At 35.6% G+C, this 12,955-nt stretch overlaps 1 protein-coding gene across 1 annotated transcript; it reads right to left on the bottom strand.

The window, feature by feature from the left end:
* Window positions 1–1,724: 1,724 nt before the first annotated feature.
* On the bottom strand, window positions 1,725–12,146 carry LOC107692941 (transcriptional-regulating factor 1-like). The gene is made up of 6 exons (XM_016492152.1): window positions 12,059–12,146; window positions 4,696–6,094; window positions 4,569–4,615; window positions 3,632–3,779; window positions 3,335–3,535; window positions 1,725–2,009 (listed from the first exon to the last, which is right to left on the bottom strand). Exons 2-6 carry the CDS (start codon window positions 5,905–5,907, stop codon window positions 1,725–1,727), a joined length of 1,893 nt encoding a protein of 630 aa, XP_016347638.1. The 5' UTR covers window positions 5,908–6,094; window positions 12,059–12,146.
* Window positions 12,147–12,955: the final 809 nt, after the last annotated feature.

The following is a 12,955-nucleotide window of genomic DNA, read 5'->3' as shown; positions in this document are numbered from 1 at the left end:
GCAATTCTGACTTTATAACTCGCAATTCTGACTTTATAGCTCGCAACTGACTTTATAACTTGCAATTTTGCCTTTATAACTCGCAATTGCGAGTTTTTATCTTGCAATTCTGACTTTATAACTCGCAATTTTGACTTTATAACTCGCAATTGTAAATAATTATATTTAAGTAATTAAATATAATTTGTAAGTAATTATAAAGTCAGAATTGCTAGATATGAACTCGCAATTCTGAGAAAAAAAGTCAGAATTGTGAGATAAAAAGTCGCAATTACCTTGTTTTATTTTTTATTCAGTGGCGGAAACGGGCTTCCATAAGTAACACATTGAATTAAACATGAAATTTTGAAGTAGAAAGACTGAAATAGCTTCTTTTTTTTTTTTGCCAAATGTACTCCAATAATTTTTCTAAAAAAATTTAAATAAAACATTTCCAGTGCAGTTAAATTAATTACTTGTCTGAAGAATGATTTTAGAATGATTTGTTTTGCTTTGCATCATGCCTTTTGTAAAATCACCCCACGTCTCCTAGTTGCTGCACTTAACTCAATGTGATTTTAGTTACCTTTCTGCTGGTTATCAGGGATATCCAGGTCTTTGGTGGGCAACCACAGAAGAACAGCGTTATGGGTATCTTCCTCTGTGAGGGTTTGACTCTTAATATCTGGGATCTTTGCTTGAAATTCCTCGCCAATGTTAATCCGACTGTAAAGAACATATAAAATACAGTTATTGAGTATTAATTCATTTTATATTTGAACGATTAATTGTTTAATAAATCAAGTAAGCAACATTAATCCAACTACAAAGAACACATAAAATATAGTTATTGATTATTAATTTACTTTATATTCAGACATTATTTAATTATTTCATAAATCAAGTAAGCATTTGACAGTAAAATGATTTGCAGTAACACATTGTTTTGCTGGTGTAGATTGAAGGTGAAGAGTGTAATGTTTTTATGTTTTGAAACACTAATGAAAATGAAACCTCAGATCATGTGGTTTTATTGAGGGAAAGTGTGATATTACTTTTCTGAGTGAATAAACTCACTTAAAAAAAAATGAAATGGGAGGGAAAGTGTATTTCAATGCTTTTTCATTTGCTGGAAAAACTTTTGCTTTCTCCCACAAAAAAAAAATAAATAAAAAATTGGTAAAAGTTTTGTGAGAACACAACATTTTTCAAGCAAATGCAAACTTTCTCGGGAGAACACGAAAGTTTTGCGATCAAACACAAAAGCATCGAAATATACATTTTTATTCCATTTCATTTTTTTTTTTCTCAATATGACAGAGGCTTAAGAAGGGACATTTTTTTTTACTTTGGCCAATAATCAACTACCTAGCAACACCATACCAACTGCATAGCAACGCCTGGCAACAGCCCACAACACCACAACCCGGCGACTTTGCATAGGCACCAGTTACACTTTCTTGAGAAAATGTTTTGCTAGTGACATTGAATTTACACACAAAGATAAAACAACATCAAAATGCTTACGGTGTTACATTAATCTCTTTCTCTCGTGAAGTCTCACCACAGTTATCCATATCACCTGTTATAGACAAACATGGATAATGCATATTATAATGAGAAAAATACAGCTACTGTAACAATGCATCTAAAATAATTAAGTAAAAATAACTCTTTAATCATCACTATTGTTGTAAAATCTTTAGATAGCATGCCAGTAAATTTGACTGCATTAAGTGAGACTATCAAGCCCCATCTGCAGCAGACTTGACCAAGACGCTCTTGCCTTTTCCATTGATGGCGCTGAAGAGGCCTGATCCCGGGCGTACAGGGCTGAGCATGGGTAGAGGGGTGTAGGGCACGTCGTCCCCCATGCTGCTCACCGTCCTGAGCTGACTGTGGAAGAGCACGGTGCCTCTGGACTCCTGACTGGTGCTGGGCGGAGGAATCATCAATGGGACCAGACAGCGGCGGTACCTCTTTTTCACCACCTTTGGTGCACATTCTCCATCCGAGACAGATCTCTTTATCTAGAATGTGTTATGTGGGGTGTGAGGTTCAGTTATCATTCCAGTCTGTCATATTTACATGATTTAATCATGCACATCCATTCCACATGAAGCAGTTAAGGGATAGTTCACTCAAAAATTAAACCTAAAAACAACACTTCATAAACCTGTATGCGTTTCTTTCTTCTGTTGAACAGAAAAGGTGATGCTTATTTATTTTATTTAGTCATTTAGCAGACGCTTTTATCCAAAGCGACTTACAAATGAGGACAATAAAAGCAGTCAAAATTAACAAAAGAGCAACAATATAACAATGATGTCAATGTTGTTGGTGTTGATGTCAATGGCTACCATCAACAGTTAGGTTACCAACATTCTTCAGAATATTTTCTTTTGTGTTCAACAGAAGAAACAAACTCGTACCGGTTTGGAACAACATGAGGGTGAGTAAATGATGACATAATTTTCATTTTTGGGTGAACTATCCCTTTAAGAAACACAAGCGTAATTTGTAGACATCATCAAATTAAGTTATTTTGAAGTGACCAAATTAGGTAGCACATTTTAGCATGCTAAATGCTAAGTCTGCTCAAATTCTTCACCACAATGGTAACCCATTGTAATTGAAATGGTTCTAAATCCCAACATAATTGAACTTTAAGCACTATCAAGTCTCTCCTGTTTCCCATCTTGCTCAAAAACACAAAAAATAATACTCAGTTTCAGCATTTTTACTCTTCCCCATTACGTCCCGTGCAAAATGTGCAGTTTCAGTTATGTCAACATCAAAAATCATTATTGAGTGTTTGCTTTGTTTACATGCGCCCTACTGGTTTGTGCATTTTAGAGGATTACATTAACTGAAAGCAAAGAAATCGAGTTTAGAAGAGAAACATAATTTTGTTTTATAGATCAAATAATATGATTAAATTGGGCAATCTGTGTGCAGTAGTCAAATACCTTGTGATATTATTTGTGAAGCACATTTTACTTACTTTTATTTATGCATTTCCAATTTAAACAAAGCTGGGCAGGATATATTAAAGTGCTCATTGCATTATTTTTCATGATGAAATCAATTTACAGTTCTTTTTTTATTTTAATGGAATATTGCCGTGTTAATTGTAAATTATTTATCCGTGCACATCATTATTGCAACGTTCATGTGCCCTTGTAATTTTTAATCAAAAAGGTGGCATAAGAATCAAGTTTACATTTAAAAACCACTTTGAGCATCAGCAGTCTATAAATTCTCAGAATGCTGAAGTGATGTTTCAGACCTTGATGTTAAAGCTTTTAATTTTCTAAAGAGCTGTTAAAAATAACTATGAATGCCAGAAACTCACACAGGAAGGGTGGTTTCGTAGAGATGGGAGGGGTGACTGTGCACCAGTCTTAATTAAACCATTTTGTTCATTATCTTTCTGGTGGCACAGAAGGCTGAGCGTGAGTTTGGTTGGGGTCTGGTTGTCCTTGACAGGTACTGACACAGGTAAGAGGATGGGGTTGCTTTGAGCAGCTTCAGACAGATGAATGTGCCCGTCTCTCTGTTAAAACAAAGAAAGAAATATGAAGCAATGGGGCAAATCAGCATGCAGTTTTTCACAAACCACCTCACTGATGATCAAAATGATGGTTCGTACCATTTTGAGGGGTGTGGGGTGTGTCCGCAGTCCTCCATGTGAGCGCATGTGACCATTCAGAGCCGGGAGACTTTTGAACTCCCTGTGACAAACGGTGCATCTCATCTTTGCATGAGATCCGTCCTCTCTCGAAAACCCAGGTTCTGCTCTACAGAAATCCAAATCCACATACTATATTAAATATAAATAATATGAGTGGAGCATTGAGTTTTTTGTTCCTTGCCAGAGTTGCCTTTGGTTTGCACACTAGGGAACTAAAGATTTTATGTTCTACACTGAAAAACAATTGGTGTAGAAACTATTTTAACTCAAAAAATTACAGAGCAGCAATTATAAGAGCAGCAAGTAACACTAATGAATTTTTGAAATAATATATTTTTAAACATACACCAATAATCCAGTGATACACATGACCAAACAGTAATAATGGTTGTCACTACACCAAATAACAATTGAATAACAAAACCTCAGGTTTCATAATTCTCAATATCACCAGATGACAAATTAATAACTGGGAATAATCAATGAATTATAAATTAATAATGAATTATACAATTACTTTAAGTAGATCCAACCTTATATTATTATATCCAGCATTTTGTCACAAAATGTAACTATACAGTTAAATGTAACACCCAAGTAGGATATATAAGCATGTCTAACTTTATTTGCAGACATATTGTATACTCACATAGGGCTATACATTCTATACAGCAAATATCATCTGCTTGATTGTTTATAATCGTCGCAAAATGTGAACTTTATTATCACCCAGCTCTAATTTGCTAAATGTGATTATAAGGCATTAATATACTGGTATTATAAACATTAGCATCACAGTTTTCTGTAAAGCTGCTTTGAAATGTGTATTTAGAACACGCTCTATACAAATAGATTTGATTTGACTAAATGGATAGAAGTAAGGTTAGAGTCAAACCTGAAATGAGGTGAAATGGCCTCATCTTGAATATCTGGTGAAGGTGTCTGCAAGGTATTTATGAGAAACCTTTAACATAAATGCAAATGACTCTAAAATGAACTAATACAAATAAAAAATACAGTACCTGTGACCACTGAGGTGCATGTGCGGTGCGATGATGAAAAATATCCCCCCTCATAGTCATCTGTGGAAGAGTTTTACAGACCCCTGAGCTCCTGTTTTGGTAAAGTGGGCTGCAGAGGTCTTCACTTCGGTGAGGAAAGTTGAAAGCAGATTGGTCTTCTTTGGGACTCGAGAAAACGGGTGTGTTGGGTGCCGAGTGATGACCATCGCTAAACATGTTGTTTTGCTTTGCAGGGATTGATTGCACATTATCTTGCACGAGGTAAGGATTGCCAGGTTGGGAAAGCGATCGAAGATGTTGTTGGTCTTGATAATGGAAGATCTGCTGCTCCGGGACTTTAAAGTCTTGACAGTGGTCGCAGGTTGGCGATTGAGCAGGTTCATGAGAGTCCAGGTGAGTTTTATGTGCAAATATCCCTCTTTGTTGTTGATTCAAGGCCATCGGATATGGCATTGGGTGACTTTGATAGCCGTGCTGATGCTGCCAGGAGCTCTGTGGCTTTTGGAGACTCCTGTTTACCTGCTCCATGTTGTTCACTTTCTGTTTGTGTTGCTGGGATCCATAGTGAAACTGTTGGTGGTTTTGGTAAAGGCCGTGCAATGAGTTTTGGCTTTCTGATGGATGGAAGCCGGTCTGATCGCATTGACCTTGAATGACCATTGGGTTAAAAACCGGAGACTCCAAAGGTTGCCTGTCTGATCCTTCTGGGAGACTTTGAGGCAAGTGCAAAACCCCTGAAATGTGATTTTCTGAGTGCTTATCATCTGTCCTGTTACTATCACCAAATAGAAGTTGCATGTTTTTCGTAGAGAAGGCCTTTGAGAACGAGTCCAACCTGTAAGGATGAGAAGCACTGCCGTTGTCTTTGCAAGTCAGTGATAAGTTGTTTTGAAACGTGATGTTAAACGGGTAGATTTCGGGTAGTTCTTCATGAGAAGAAGATCCCCATGATGATGTCCTTCCAAACTGGTTATATTCCCAAGTCCCGCCGCTGTTTGGCATCTCAAGCATTGGAGAAAGTTCATGTCCTGGAGTGCCAGGAGATGTTATCTGCTCGTGGTTGAGTCGCGGAGACATTGGAGATGACTGGATCGAGCTCACATTTGGTACGCCATAGTGAGGTGCACCCAACGCGCTTGGGCTGTGCTGGAACAAATAGGTCCCGTTGGCGTGGTTGGTGAACTGATTCGTCTCGTACAGGTTTTCTGTCATCTTTAGAAAGATTAAAGTGCCACTTCTGTACCGTTAAACTAATGGTTTGAGGGGACGTGATTACATGCTGGTTTCAATGTAACTATGAAAGACATCAAACGTTTTCCATCATTCGTTATTTGCACAGACTCTCAAGTTGTTGTCTTCACACATTCAGCTCTCAGCAGATTTCTTTAATTGTTTTTTCCTATAAAACAAGACCGAGCAAGTTGTTATATTTGCTAAAAATTAGAAAGACAAACATTTTAAGAATAACCTGTTATATGCACAAGAAGACTAGGAACCTGTGTTACGATGTATGCTGCCATTCAAAAGTTTAAGGTTAGTAAGATTTTTTTTTTTTTAATTAATGTTTTTTTTCAGCAAGGATGCATTAAATTAATCAAAAGCAAATACATTTATAATGTTACAAAAGCTTTCTATTACAAATAAATGCTTCTTTTGAACTTTCTATTCATTCTAAAAACATATCACCGTTTCCACAGAAATATTAAGCAGCATGACTATTTAAATCATTGATAATAAATATAAATAAACAACTTTTTTCAAAACTGATAATAATCAGAAATGTTTCTCGAGCAGCAAATCAGCATATTATAATGATTTCTGAAGATCATGTGACACTGAAGACTGGAGTAATGATGTTGAAAATTCAGCTTTGCATCACAGAAATAAATTACATTTTACAGTAAATTACAATAGAAAACTTATTTTAAAGGTGACATATCATGAAAATCTGATTTTTCCAGGTTTTAAGTGCTATAATCAGGTCCCCTGTGCATCTACCAACCAAGGAAACGTGAAAAAGATTAACCCAGTAACTTTGTTTAGGGAAGCCTTTTTCTGCAAGCGTCTGAGAAAACGAGCGCCTGATTTCGCTCCCTTGGTGACGTGGCAAAGGGATCTCATTATAATATTACCGCCCCTTAATCTGTAAGTTTACACCCACAGCGCCTTCATTTTGATTTCGCAAGCGACACCGGTGTACCAGCTCTAATGCCATGGCCAAGGTTTGAGCAAAACACGCTAACTGTTCTGTCTTTGGCTGCACAGACGAGCACAGAACACTATTTACAGTCCCAGCCTCAGAGGAGACAACAGAGCAGTGGATTTATTGATTTATTTACTGTATATTGCTGCTGCCACACAGATCTAAAATAAACATGCAATTTATTTCCCAGCTGTTTATCTTCACAGACATAACCGACTGTTTTTTGTAACTCGTATGTTTTTAACTTAAATTTGTGTGTGAATGAGAACTTAGTTTAGTACTCACATGCTGTGACAGCCGCTTTCTGTCCGTGTGCTTCGGATGTGTGCACTCAGAAAACCGTATATCTGAAGTTTAAACTCATATGGTTTAAAACGCATGATTTCAGCATGATAAACATGAAAATCAGAACCAAAACAGATGTTTTTAGCAGGTATGAGCTATAATGGCACAGCTCTATTCTGGAAAAGGGGGCGGGGAGCAGCAGCTCATTTGCATTTAAAGAGTCAGGCACGAAAAACAAGTGTGTTTCTGCTTCCACTCAAAATAGGCATTTTTAAAATGATATAATAAATGATCTGTGGGGTATTTTGAGCTGAAACTTCACAGACACATTCTGGGGACACCAGAGACTTATATTACATATTGTAAAAAGGGCCATAATATGTCTTCTTTAAATTGCAATAATATTTCACAATATTACTTTTTTTAACTGTATTTTTGATCAAATAAATGCAGCCTTGGTGAGCATACGAGACTTCTTTCAAAACATTTTTAAAATCTTACCGACCCCAAACTTTTAAATGGTAGTATTTCCTGTTGACTTGTTCACAGTTTATTGCCATTTTATTTTTTTCAAACACTTCTCAAAGCCTAGATTGTGTCTAAGATAAATTTTTTCATTTTTCATACAGAAAGGAATCTTTCTTTAGCAAACTAATAATATCTTATTTTTCCACCCACAGCAGAGACAGTAAATTCACACCATGACTCAGTCTGAGGCTTCCTCTCACATCTAGAATATGAAGTTCAGACACCATCTTATCACTTCCTGTCACATGGTCTGCTTAGAGCATAGGACGGCAGTTTGATCTGTATCTAAGCTTTTTGAAAGATGCTGCTGTCCTAAAAATCCTTTTTACATGCAGAAACATGTTCACATAAATAATAATATATCTCAAAGGAAAACTATGATGATTAAATGCATTAAAAATGTACTTGCAAAAACTTTTTCCACCTCTAATGTATTACCTTTCTGAGGTTTGTTTTACAAAACAATATGCACAAATGTGTAGAAATGCATGTACTTTTACCCATGTGTGCTTTAGAAAGGCCAAGTGTTGAGTGTGTTGTTTGAAGAAAGTCTGCAGACAGATCAATGGTTCAACTCTCTGAATCAGATTAACACAGCATCTCAGTGTCAAAGGCTCAAGTGTGCTTTGCGGTTTCGAAAGTTTCCATCTTCACTTTAGTGTTTGCTGAGTGTGTGAAGCCGTCAGACTCTGACCAGTGAGTGGAACAAGGCGACTGTTAGACCTTTAGAAATAAACTTAAAAGCGATGCATGTGTAGCAACTAACACAACTGAAAGATCTGTACTCTCTTGAAAAAAGTCTCTACTGAGGCACAAAATCAACTCAACCCTCATCTGTTAAAAAAAAAAAAAATCAAATCAACCTTTGAGTTAGTCAATTACATTTACATTTATTTATTCAGCAGAGGCTTTTATCCAAAGTGGAGCAGCATCTCGTTTACTCTCACGTTTACTATGGCACAGTTACAGTAGTTACATCAGTTGATTTACTAATATCAACAAGTATAAAATTAGTCTTTAGTTTTAAATCCAGTTGGAATTTGTTCTCTGTCAAATTGTTGTAGTGGATTGTTGGAATTTATCACGATGATGATAATTCTAAGACAGTATCAAATTATTATTGTAGCTCAAAAGTGACCGTTTTTGTTGCCTGAAGTTTCTAAGCATGAAATTATAGATGCCTTTTCTCATTTATCCTGACATCTGCGTTTTTATTAATAGAATCAAATACTTTTTCATATTGGAATAATCTGCGTTTGCATGATATTTACATTGCATCAACTCTTGTGCGCGCCCAGGCGCAAATGAAATGTCAAAAATAATGTTTTTATGCCAGATATGACTGTTATTTGTTCATTTCAACATTAGTTGAGTAACTTGTTGAGTTGCATCTCAACGGGTTCATTACGAGCAATCTGAGCTTTATCCACTCTTGAGGTAAACCCAGCTTATCTAGTGCTCATATCAGTACAGTCGGCTATTAAAAACACATGTGATGTGTGTTTTCAGTTACAACCATTTTTAGAAACTGCAGCTTACATATATGGCTCAACAGACTCATTACCATGTCAGTCTGTGCAATGGTTGAGTGCTTTAAACCATATCTGTACATATAACGCAATCAAAGCTTGCAACACCAATCCGCAACCCCACTGAGGTCAATGCATGCAAGATCATATGGACTGACAGTATTGCTTTTTTATTCAGTTTGTTATCTGTTTTTAAAATGGTCTTGACATCTTTAGAAGATGCACATGTTGCATGTATTTTAGTGATTAAAAAAAGTGTGAAAAAGACAAATACTAATGCTTACCTTCCTTGTTTCTTTATGTCTGTAATGCACTTTTTTAGTAAAGGCCGCCCTCTCAAATTGACCCATCAAGATGCACTGAATACTATATAAGACGCTCTGAATATCATAACAAACATAGACCAGTCCAACTGCACTGCAGATAAAAAACAATAACTCAAAGGCACATCAGAAATAGGAAGTAAGTTCAGTTCATACTGCTGACTAAGGAATTATGCCAGTGTCCTCTTATAGCTACGGCAAGTGTCTAAAGGCCTGAGATGGTTCAAGGAAGTTCAGGAAATGTCATCTTTCTCTTTAAGCCGAGAGACTTCCGGGGTTTAACCACAAGCTATTTTCTCAACCTGCTATTATTTGTCTGTAAACTGCTGGAGGATAAAAAGAGCGTTTTCAGTATTACATTTTGCATGGAAATCTGCCTTAGAACTGGTACTGTCAGATTCACTGGTCCCTAGTGGCATTGTTATTATACATGGTTATAGATGCAATGTGCATCTTTGAATCTAATCAAATGTAAATGTAAATTATGGTTGTCTTATTCTTGTTTTAGCACGTATTGTCAGCGTGGCCACAATTCTCCTTTCAGACATGATGAGAAAGGTCATGTTTCTGTGAATGTGTGCTGTGGTGAACGCATGCTGGCAGAGATTTGCTGCCATCAACAGTTTCATAGTGAATAATGGTGCGATATGAACTCGTAGTCTCTTTTAAAGGAATAGCTCTCCCAAAAATGAAAATTTGCTGAAATGTACTCAGGCCATCCAAGATGTAGATGAGTTTGTTTCTTCATGGGAACAGATTTAGAGGAATTACATCACTTGCTCTCCAATGGATGCTCTGCAGTAAATGGGTGCCGTCAGAATGAGAGTCCAAACAGCTGATAAAAACATCACAATAATCCACAAGTAATCCACACCACTTCAGTCCATCAGTTAACGTCTTGTAAAGTAAAAGGCTGTGTTTGTAAGAAACAAATCCATCATTAGACCCATCACTTCCGTCTAAAATACCATAATCCAAAATATAGCTTTCTTTAGCGAGAAAGTTGTCTCGCCTGAATCAGGAGATAAACATGCACAGATCAAGCACTATTTACTATTAACAAAAACAGCTCTAAACAAATATGTTGGTGGATTTTGATGTGAGAGGAGAACAGGTGATGGATGTTTTCAACTGTTTGAAGTGTTATAATGGATTATGGACTCCTATTTTAGCCAGAAGCAGCGGTTTACAATTAAAGCATCTTATTGATGGATTTTTTTGGGGGGTGTCTTACAAATACACAGCTTTTCACTTTACAAGATGTTAATTGATGGACTGGAGTGGTGTGGATTATTGTGATGTTTTTATCAGCTGTTCGGCACCCATTCACAGCAGAGGATCCATTGGTGAGCAAGTGATGCAATGCTACATTTCTCCAAATCTGATGAAGAAACAAACCCATCTACATCTTGGATGGCCTGAGGGAGAGTATATTTTCATTTTTGGATAATCTATTCTTTTATTTTTTAAGAATTCTGTGTGCTTTACATGTGAATAAATCATGTATGTATAACTGAATATGAATTTTATATTTCTGTTTACTTATGTTGATGCTTACTTGTAGCCCGGTTTTTGTCCAGAGAACAGAAGATTTGCGGTGCCATCTTACTAATCTCCATATCAAACCAGTAAATTAAAATTATACAATGCATATAAAATCTTTAGATAAATACCTGCCACATCCATCTGTAACTGATCGCAAAAGTTATGTCAGGGGAATCTTGCACGTACAGTCTTAGATATATATGGGCGAGAGCCATTTTTGTTATACAGAAAAGTTGTTGCATTAATTAAACAGATACTGACTGCGTGAGCATGCATGAGAATTTTCTAATATTAATCAGAATTGGGTCATATTATCGTTATGGTTGCAACCTGTTTGCTATAATGTGCAAATTATGTGCATGCAAACATGGTCACTTTTCAATTCACAATTAGCTAAGTGTCATTAGTTCTCAGCTATTTTCTGTCTTCTCATGTCCTCCAATATTTTCAATTACATTTGAATTAAAAATCAATTTATTGTGCAGCACCAAACTTTTTACCTAAGATTCCATATAGGCCTCATTTAATTAAAAAAAAACTTTTCAAAGTCTTCAGCTTAGAAATAATGAAACATGTTTTACTTGCAGTGGGGTTTTCATCATCAACATTTTATCTGATCATAAAGTTGCACCTGTTAACTGAAAACTTGTGTTTCCATCTGCAGTTAAATGTACAAACTGATGCAGTTTAGTGCATGTTATGAGTTCAAATATAGGAAATAGTCAATCGGAACTAATAATATTTAATTAAAGGAAGGAATAAATTAATTTCAGAATTTGCAGAATTATTTCAGAACACTCTAATTAGAGCGAAGGTTATAAAATTATATTTTTATGAGCCTAAAGGAGATTTAAATCAAGATACTTTCATAATCTGCTTCCATTTTTGAGCATCATTAAATATAGTGGTTGAGGTTTACAAAAACTGCCGTAGAAATGAAAAGTACTTACCTTTTTAGAAAGTGAAAGGAGACGTGATGAAGCTCTGGATAGAGTTCATGCTTCATCTTTCAGCTGAAGGATCCAGTGATCACATGACACACACACACACACGCTGCCATCAGCTATAAAAACGTTTTTGTTTCCAAACTAGCAGTTCAGTTTTCAAGAGCTGAAATCCATATGAAAAGATGTAATTCGGTGAAGAGATCTACACTGAACGTCAGCAGTGCCCTCTGCTGTAAAACACACTTCCGTATAATCAACATCCTCTAAACACAGTTTCAGTATGACACACTGACACTTTTTCTGATTAAAACCACCAAACGTTAACATAAGCGTTTATTTGTTTTTACTTAATACAAAATATGTGTTGTTGTTGTTATTTTTTTCCTTTTCAGCAAAACAATAATAATAATAGAAGAAATCTATATAATAAACATATTATTATGTTCATTATATTAATTTCTTCAATTTACATTTCAAACAGTTCTCACACATAACACAAAATATTATTATATTATATTATTACCGAATTTTAGACAATGTATAATTTTTATTATTATTTTTTATTATTTGATATATTATTATTATTTTGTGTTTTGTCTGAGAACTCTGCAAAATATGTAAATTGAGGAAATTTAATATAATTAACATACTAATAATAGATATTTCCTCCTCACATGTAACTCAATTAAAAATCATTCATGAAAAGTTGCAAGACTTCAGTCAAAGAAATGTTTTTTTTTTTCTAAACAGAAGAGATTTTGTACCAGGGTTAAGTGTAGATAAGAATGCATGTCTTGCCTGGCCACAATTATAATAAAAGATTGAAACCCCATTTTTGAGGACATTTATGAAAAAAAAATATCCTGACAATTATAGTAAAATGTCAAAAACCAGCTTTTG

This window comes from Sinocyclocheilus anshuiensis, unplaced genomic scaffold, assembly GCF_001515605.1.
Source record: "Sinocyclocheilus anshuiensis isolate Anshui unplaced genomic scaffold, SAMN03320099.WGS_v1.1 scaffold261, whole genome shotgun sequence".
Lineage (NCBI taxonomy): Eukaryota > Metazoa > Chordata > Actinopteri > Cypriniformes > Cyprinidae > Sinocyclocheilus > Sinocyclocheilus anshuiensis.
Note: the sequence above shows the minus strand (reverse complement) of the source record. Positions and strands in the feature narration are given on the sequence as shown.

Excerpts from the sequence above, each read along its gene's own strand:
- LOC107692941 (XM_016492152.1), bottom strand. The coding sequence starts at position 5,907 with ATGACAGAAAACCTGTACGAGACGAATCAGTTCACCAACCACGCCAAC. Across the intron at positions 4,616-4,695 it reads ATGCACCTCAGTGGTCACAG|ACACCTTCACCAGATATTCA; the intron begins GTACTGTATTTT and ends AATACCTTGCAG. Across the intron at positions 3,536-3,631 it reads ACCCCACACCCCTCAAAATG|AGAGACGGGCACATTCATCT; the intron begins GTACGAACCATC and ends TTGTTTTAACAG.